General features: G+C 33.1%; 1 protein-coding gene across 1 annotated transcript; it reads left to right on the top strand.

Moving 5' to 3' along the window:
- The first annotated feature begins 419 nt into the window (after window positions 1-419).
- Window positions 420-1,496, top strand: LOC132548701 (uncharacterized). Its single transcript, XM_060212580.1, has one exon. The coding sequence runs from the start codon at window positions 420-422 to the stop codon at window positions 1,494-1,496; it is 1,077 nt and encodes a 358-aa protein (XP_060068563.1).
- The last annotated feature ends 8,330 nt before the right edge of the window (window positions 1,497-9,826 follow it).

Genomic DNA, 9,826 nt, shown 5'->3' with positions numbered 1-9,826 from the left:
TTGTATGTAAATGTACACTCATTTTAACAAATTATTCGATAAGATGTTTTTTTTATGTAAATGTACACTCATTTTACCTAATTATCTGATAATATGTATTTATGTAAATGTACACTCATTTTACCTAATTATCTGATAAGATGTATTTTTGTATGTAAATGTACACTCATTTTAACAAATTATTCGATAAGATGTATTTATTTATGTAAATGTACACTCATTTTACCTAATTATCCGATAATATGTATTTATTTATGTAAATGTACACGCATTTTACCTAATTATCTGATGATATGTATTTATGCATCATCCGGACATGCTGTTATCTTAAGTCGCGTTATTTTAAAAACCTAACGGGACTTTCTACCATATTTTTGTTTTTGCATTTTTCTAGCGGAGAAGATTCACCCTACGAAGACATGGTCAACAGAATATATGCTGACCTCCGGATTCGTATTTCAGTTGTATTTCTGACAACCTGTGCTTCTCTCTACATTTTCCTGGGCTATTTGTACTCCAATGCTGACACTTCAACCGGAAATGACGTAGACAATTACAGCACAAAGGAAGTGGTTCATAATAACGTTTTTGCTATAGTTAACAAACAACAAAAATCGGAATTTACTACACAGGATGGTCAAATTGCGCAGTGTAGTCATATAACATATGGAGGAAATATTCGTGCCGGGCTCAATGACGTTAGTAGATTGCAATTTATTCCAAAAGGAGAATATAGGCCAGCACAAAATTCTAGACCGTGTGATCAAAATTTTATCGCTACAGATTTGGAATTAGATATACGTGAATACAGACATGGACTTAAATGTGTAAAGAACTTTGAAGAAGAACATAAGATTTCCAAAAATGCCTTTTGGGCTGGAACCACACATTTAATTCGTCACAAACATCATTCATACCTGACTCCAAATAGTATAGTGATAGAAGTTGGTGGAAACGTGGGCGTGGATGCCGCTGCTATCATACAAAAATACAAGCCAAGTGCTTACATATTGCTGGAACCTGTTCTTCCTTTGTTTAACAAATTGAAGAAAACATTTAATAAAACAAGAAATATGTATTTGTATAACTTTGGACTTGGGAAAAATCTCTCCTATTTCCATGTTTATATGGAGGGTCATGAAGGAGAGGCTACCTCACAGTTCACGGGGTCAAGGGCAGGAGATTGCCTTATCAAGGTCATCAATGCTACAGCATTCATGCTCAAACTAGGAGTCGGGTGTTTTGATGTGGATCTACTGACAATCAATTGTGAAGGATGTGAGTTCGACATCCTTGAATCTCTGATCTCTACAAGTCTGATAAAAAGTTTCAAGCACGTGCAGTTTGCCACTCATCCAACACTGGAACATCTGTATAGTCCTGTAACCAGATATTGTGAAATAATCCAGGTGTTGTCGAGAACGCATGTACCATCATATCGATATGGATTTACTTGGGAGTCTTGGACAAGGAGGGATTTACTTAACAAGGCTTAACCTAGTCCTTTCACTAAATTACATGTTTCATTACCAATGCAACGTGAAAGGGCCTAAAGTCTATTTGTTTCTACTGTGTCACAAGAACTTTTGTTTATTGAAACTTCTTTTCGTAGTTCTGCAAATTACAGTGTTGATGCTTGGAAGTCACAATATGCTATGAAGTGATCTTTTGTTTGTTTTTTGTTCGTTTGTTTTGTGTGTGATTTGTTTATGTTGTATCTGTTCAAGCAGCTACATGCTACAACCCCCCTCCCCCCCCCCCACCCACACCAAAAAAAAATTAATAAAATGAAATTTTTTTATACAAAGTCACTTCCGATCACGTTGAAAGACGGTGAGGGTAATTGATGTATTGTTCAGGATTAAGTAACAAGGAATACTTATGTAAAACATTTATATTATTTCAAATTCCAATTCTTTGAAGGTAAACAAGCAATATCTTATGAATCGACCAACGAGGCAGCTCAAAGGTTACCTTCAATTTTGTATATATTTTGCGGTCTTACGCATATTCTAAACGATACTTACGTCATTTGTTACTGAAATCTAAATCTTAAAATTAAAAAAAAAGCTGTATACGACCCCTGTCCTCGTGACGTTAATTGTGACGTAACAAAAGAAATATGGATAGTTAAGATTAATTTTGGTACACAGTGACATTGGCTCTAAATATATTTTCTCGTAATTTCGCTTTCATAATTGATAAATGCTTTTGGTTGAATTTGGTATTTCAGAACTGCTGTTTATTTGTGATGAAATCAACACAACACGGATCAGCATTGGTCTAACGGCTATAACAAAAGATGACAAAGAGACATGACATGGTTAATGGGCTATTTTTTCCTAGGATACGTACAACATACAAGATATATTTATCTTATATGTAATGTAGGACATGGACGTTTTATCGCTGCACAGTCATAAATAACATCTGAAGTAGAGATGTTAGTAGGGACTAGCTAGTACAACAATTCAAGCAATACTTTATATTTGTTCTTCTATTCAATTTTTATCATTTATTTATTACTATATTTGTCTAATATCGATATTTATTTATAACCATGGGTATGCGCATGCCTGCATAATGACGCTGTTATTTTAAGCAGGCATATATTAGCGTGTATTTATACCAGCTGTCTATCGAAACATTGACTTTATGAAAATGTACTGCTTAATGGTCGAAGCAAATGTTGCTCTATTTATAACTTCATCATAACCCTATCATTATTTTAAATGTACGTATTTTAAGGGAGAGGGAATGTGAAGACATTGCCTGTTGTCAAACTGTCTGTTAAACTTTTTTTTTTATTCAGTATCAAACTAATATACAGAAATTACACGAAGGCAGAATAGAGCATACCTAAACAGGTAAGATAACTAATCCACAGCTAAAAAACTACATCTCCCGTAAATCTGTTCTATCGAACTCCACAGTCGTCCTCGGTTAGTAACTACATGTAAATGTGACTTAACTGATTGGAAAAAAGAAATCGAAAAAAACCTGAGGAAACCGCGTCCAATCTTTTTCGTGTCAGCTTTTTCTTTTTCTATTTTTAAATTCATGGTAAATTTATAATGATTTTATAACCAAAATATTTTCAAGTTTATATGTATTGTTTTTTTCGAAAGCTATTTACCACAGATGAAATGTGTCTTTTCATGGCCCAACACAATGCTATATCTTTCCCAGCCATTGTTACGTATGGTTGAACTTTGTTTAGGACGCCGCCTCGTTTTGAATCATGTGATTGTCTAATCCCGCACGCTCCTCCACGATGAAGATTAGTACAAGCAGATTTTTTTACTTTCTATTTTGAAATTTCAGGCCAAATAATACAGTAAAGTCTAAAGAAGCATTGTAATACGTCACTCTACTTTTAAATGATACCAAAAGTTTATACTTGGCTTACAGTAATAAAATGTTTATTATACAGAAAACACACACGCCGATGGTATTCCCCTAATGTACACAGTGTATAAAACGGGTCACAACAATGTGTATAGGCTAGTAGATGTAATTACGACAGTGCTAATGACGAAATTTGTCAAAGTTTTGACACATTCCTACTCGCTGTCACCAGGAAGTAATGGAGACCTTGGATGGAAAATTAATGAAACAATCAGACTATGTCAACACATTAGCATAACACGAAAACATAATATAAAATACTGAGAGAAATAGTGGATAAAGAGTAGAGACTGAAAAATAGATTTCCATAGTTACAGAAAAGCCCTTAAGATAACGCGAGTAACTACATATAGACTACAAGGAAAAATAAATGTTATCACGACTTGTTATCATCAAGAGAGAATGGCCAGGTCCATAATTCGATTACATTTTGTTTCCTTTACTGCAATATGTATATTTGAGTCCTGTTCTATCAATAATAGATTTGCTATCATAAGCTGACAGAATGTCAGCATAATTTGGACTATCTGCGTATATATTTGAAGTGCTATTTATTTTTGAATACCTGCTCTATTGATGACATAAATTTATAACAACTACACTCATAAGATAACTTTGTGAGCTACACTATTATGATTAGATACACAAGTCAATATTGAATAATCATGAGGTCTTATGAATAATTATGAGGTTTAATGAATAATCACGAGGCTTAATGAATAATTATGAGGTTTAATGAATAATCATGAGGTATAATCAATAATTATGAGGTTTAATGAATAATTATGAGATTCATTATGAGGTTCAATGAATAATTGTGAGGTTTAACTATTTCGGAACAAAACGCCTTGCTTCCCAGGAACACATTACAAGGAATCTAAATAAATGGTTTTAAATATACACGTATAAGACATATATAGATTTATAAGTTTCATTGTGTACGTATTTGAATACTTCCTCAACAAACACATTAATATAACTTACATATATTTGATCTTCGATGATTTGTAATGGGGGTTCCCCCGAGGGACATTGATAATTGGAATTAACGTTAACGGTGATGAGTGATTGATATGATGTGTAGTTATGCATACATTAGAACAATGCTTTCGAGTTCAAGTTTCAATTGCTATATCTTGTTTTGATTTATAATATTAGCCTAGACTTTGGTGCATTTATTTCCAAAGCCGAGAACTTCATTTCACAACTTACATATTTTCTAAACCAGCATTAACATTATACTCATTACTAGATAGATCATATGTAGTTTGGATGAACTTTTAAACCAGTGAATAAAAAGCACGCATCTTCTACGTTTTATAGATCGACTGCCTGGTATTCGATCTCGGGCGCAACTATATGAAATGAACTTACATTGTACGAATAAAACAAAACGTATGGGGAAAATATAAAGGTGACAATACATGTAAATCCTATTGTAGAAAAATAAAAACAAAAGATCATAGGTCAGGTAGATTTTCATTTTGACTGAAAACGATGTGCGAAGGGTTACCTATTTTGACGGATGAGTATACGGAAGGGTCCTCGAGATACCTGGATAATTTATATGTAACCGGGCAACATAGAGTGTGAGAATCGTAATATTGTTTGGACCACAAAAAGAACAACCTATAATTGCGTGAAAAATGCGATATTTGATATATAGGCTTATGTAAACAAATTGCTTAGGAATACAACATATAATTGTATAAATTAGTATTATTTGATAAGATTAGAGCGAAAGTAGAGAACGATAAAGATTTTGAAATGGCAATGTATTTTGATAAAATTTTGAATACGGAACTATAATTGGACGCATACTACTTTCTGTCGATACAAGTTTTCATTCCAAGTGTTACGTTCTACGAACTTTGATGAACTTACTTCAAATTAATTGCTTCGGAAAACGATTACAGAAGAATTTTTTAAAATCTGGATTTGCATTAAAAGGATCAATGAGAAGCCACTGTGAGAACATGTAAGACTATCTACAACTTAGATTTTGAAATGAAAGTGAAAAGTTCATTTGGGGTTTAATCTTTTCAAGAATCGGCGACGATTTACAGCATCGGGGAAGAAAACGATCGTTTTGATAGTGTTTATGTAATTTGAAATGTTCAAACATGAAACATCAAAAATCATATTTAACGGCAAATGAAATCCGAATGACTAAAGACATTTTCAACACATGTATTTTGGTCGCGCATGACAGAATGCTACCCGATCCTGTATATCGTCTTACCGATTCAAATGTGTTTATGTTGACGCATGCGCACCGGTAACATTACTGGGCACGGGGCCCGACATTATATATGTAACATGCTAAAAGAAGCTTGTACAGACACATGTGTTCTTTATAAACGTAAGCTGAGGTAAAATAACGTTCTATAACTTAATCATTTCATGTGTACTCGCAAACAATACAAAAAAGTAGGTTACTGAATGTTTTACAGCACTTTGTTTGAAACGAACGTTGGGATGTCAGCTATACTGGATTGCGGCCCTTGGATTGAACCGGAAGTAGATGTCCTATATGTAAAAAAAGACTACCTGTTATGGTTATCGCAGTTAAGCTTACTCTGGATTCAAACAAACAAATATTAATGTTACTTTAAAACAAAAAAAGTAGAAATCAGACGCGAAGGGATCGTGCTTACAGTTTTTAATGTACAGCTTCACTCTGATCTAACGTAGTTAATTCCCTTCGTTCTACTTTATACAGTCATAAGCCTGACAGTTGTCAATGGACTAAAGATGATATAATGAACAAGTGAGAAAACAATCAAAACATATATCAATTTAGATCTCTTATTTCAATCTCAAACTCAACAGTTGCTACCTGGTGGCCACTGATTTTACAGCTGGTTTCATTCTTCTTGAAGCCAGCAGGGGTCATATATGTTTGTCCATTGTATTATGCCATTTATGGATTTCCCCAGGTTAATGCATCTTCCATCCGCTTTTTAGGCTAAACGTACTCAGTACGCATAGCCTATTGCGATGGCCTTTCAGACAAAATTTACCGATCCTGGCCTTCTCATTGGCTGAAATATCGAAAAGAGTTAGAGCCCATTAGCGGCAGTTTTCTGCGTAAATAATACCGCGATTTTTCAAATCGCTATTTTAAAAGCATCCAAAATCAGTTTATTTTTTTAATAACAATACGATTACTATATATTTCAAAAAAGAAACACAGTGTGGTTGAACTATTGATAAATTTTGAACAATATATTTTATGGAATTCTCGACATGACGTAAGCGTACAGAACACTGTACGTGCGAGTTGGCGCCATGATAAGAAGCTAGTCTGGGGGCTTGGTTTGAATTATCAGCTAACAGCACTTATAAACAAACAAAACTTACAAACAGAACATCAATTTTGCTTTAACCCTTGTGGCAAGATCGTCTTAATATATAACATCACTTTACCTCATTAGACGTCACAAAATTGGACTGTTCGTCCTACGCGCACACCCGCCGATATGACACTTTTTCAGGATTTTCACACCCACCGCCATGACACTTTTTCAAGTTTTTGAAGATATAAAGTTTGCGCTTCGTAGGCAAGGTACATTTGGTGCTCATGGTTCATGAATGATATATTTCAATACTGTACTGATCATGATGTTGACTTTTTTATAACTTAATTTTTTTACCTTTTAGTTTTATTTGATGAAGGTTGATTGTGCTGATTTCTCAAGGTTTGTTAATGTGTATCAAAGTTCCTTGAATTGAAAATATTCCTTCAAACAATGGGCGTATAAAAACCCCAAAATATTCATGTTTATAATTATCAATTAACTAGAACGAAATATTTCCATAACATATTTATTCATTTAGCGTGTCATGGTGACATTATCTAATGCATTGGAGATCAGAAATAGTATTAGCTATAGTGAACATATTGTAAATTTTGTATATATATGGAAGTCTGGTTTAATCTCATAGAACTGTGCTTTATTTTATAGACATAATTACTGGAAGAAAAATCTAACCATGATACTTCAAGGAAGATAGGCATGTAAATCATTTAATGTAATTACTTACACTTTTATCTATCTGAAATGCTGTGTACACCTTATCTACTTTCCTCAACTACAAATATAATTATAATAAGTAAGGACTATTACTTTGCAATACATTCAAAATAAAGAAGTAGGTATAAACTTTCGATTTGTCTAAATCCTCATATTGATAGGATAGTAATTGCAACATCTTGGGTATTTCAAAGTTTTATTTAGTCAACTTCATCATAGAGCTATTTATCATTTGGCTTGTTGGCGATAAATATATGGTTGTGTGTATTTTGTTATTTTTTTTTTACCTATTTTGATTTATTCACATTATTGTCGTCAAATTTGAAATAAGAATTAAAGAAGATATAAAATCGCTTAAAATTAAGAAATATAGCCTCTGGTTCTCTTATTTTAGTAATTTTTGCATTCCAAAGTGTAGGAGTATGGTGAAAGTAATATAGCTTAGCGGCTATTTGTGAACATTTTTCAATATGTTTAGCCTCTCAGTACTTTCAGTACTTTGATTAATATTTATTTCCGCGTATTTTTTCTTCATTGCTTTATCAGCCTCAATAATATAGGTCCTCAGCGACGAGTCCTAGAAGGCAGAAATAGCTGTATCATGCAGCTTAATTCCATATTTGGGTATATTGTATCTTGTTCAGGATTTGTAATGAAAGCTGCTGTTCCTTTATATTTCGGCTGTATAATGATACATTCTGTACGACGAGGAAATGGTTTTACTTCTGTCTGGATCCCTAAATAATGTCTATCGTCATTATGGCAATGAAATCGAACAGGACCTGGTCTGTCAATGTAGTTGTAGAACATTACGAATGATATTGTCACAAACTGTGTATTGTCATTTAATGAAGCTTACCGTAATATCTTCCTCTGTTGACCTACTGCATGTATGTATGGTATGTTACCGTTATTATTTATAGTACATGTGATATGTACTGTGTATCACTACATGTATTATGTACAGTGTATCATTACATGCATTGTGTACAGTGTATCATTGCAAACATGTGTTATGTACAATGTATCATTACATACATGTATTATGTACATTGTATCATTACATGTATTATGTACAGTGTATCATAACATGTATTATGTACAGTGTATCATTACATACATGTATTATGTACAGTGTACCATTACATGTATTATGTACAATGTATCATTACCTGTATCATGTACAGTGTATCGTTACATTGTATCGTTACATGGCAGAATATCATGTCCATTGTGTCTTGAATTAAGATATTAAGGACAACGGCTTTTATCTTATTAACAATATAATACTGGTTCACAGGGGTTGGTAACTTTAAGTATCGTACATTTGTGTAATAGAAATAATGCAGACAGAAGGCATACAAGTATCTAAGTGGAGAATCCGATAAAAATGGACAAACCTAAATGACTGCCCTAGAGATAGGGCGTTAAACCTGTACCTACTGTCCCCTTTGCATAATCATAAGAGTTTATTAAAGTTTGGATAGGAATTCTCTTCTTTCTAAAATATTTCCTCTGATATAAACACTGTCTCACAGTTGACAGAATGTTAAACGATATAAAACCAAATCTAATCTAGCCAAGCGCACTTGACATGTTTACTACATAGCTGGAGGTTACCCAAAATTCATTTGTCATATGTTATACAATGGTTGACAAAACATTACAATTTTAAAAATTAGTCTGCTTTACAACAATATTACATGTACGAAGAAAAAAAATCTTTTAAGTTCAGAGGGTAAACGACCAAAAAATAGTTTGTGTATAATCTTGAATATGTTTATTATAACGAATATCACAAATATGGATGTTAGGATAAAACACAAGTTTATTATAACGAATATCACAAATATGGATGTTAGGATAAAACACAAGTGCTTTTTTATCTTTGAGTCTGATGATGTGTTCAGCATTGAAGTGACAGAAACACAATGGATAACATAGGCATTATACACCTGCCTCAGATATAACACAGGACACAATATCAGTCCCACCTGAATTAACGAATAAAGTTATACCAACTCATATTGATTGTCTGCTTTGATAAATAGATATTAGGCAACGACCTTTAGAAATTTAAGTTAAGCTCCTAAAGTAGTATACACGCACATTTCACACAACTTTTATATAATTGCATACAATATTTTCAAGAAGTGTGACGCTGTTTCATTTTCAGCCCATAAGATGTACATTTAATAGGAAAAGAAAGGATAATACAAAAATGATATTATTCCGTCAATTTCACGTTGTCCTTATGATCGGTATCAGCATAATGTTTGATTCACACACGTGATTTTTTAGATATCGGCATTATGATCATTATCAGCAGATGTTTTTGATTCACACACGTGTCTTTCTTACAAATCGTCCTAATGATCAGT

Source organism: Ylistrum balloti, unplaced genomic scaffold (genome assembly GCF_031769215.1).
Source record: "Ylistrum balloti isolate Yb309-2 unplaced genomic scaffold, AGI_CSIRO_Ybal_v1 Utg370024, whole genome shotgun sequence".
In the NCBI taxonomy this organism is placed as follows: Eukaryota; Metazoa; Mollusca; class Bivalvia; order Pectinida; family Pectinidae; genus Ylistrum; species Ylistrum balloti.
Note: the sequence above shows the minus strand (reverse complement) of the source record. Positions and strands in the feature narration are given on the sequence as shown.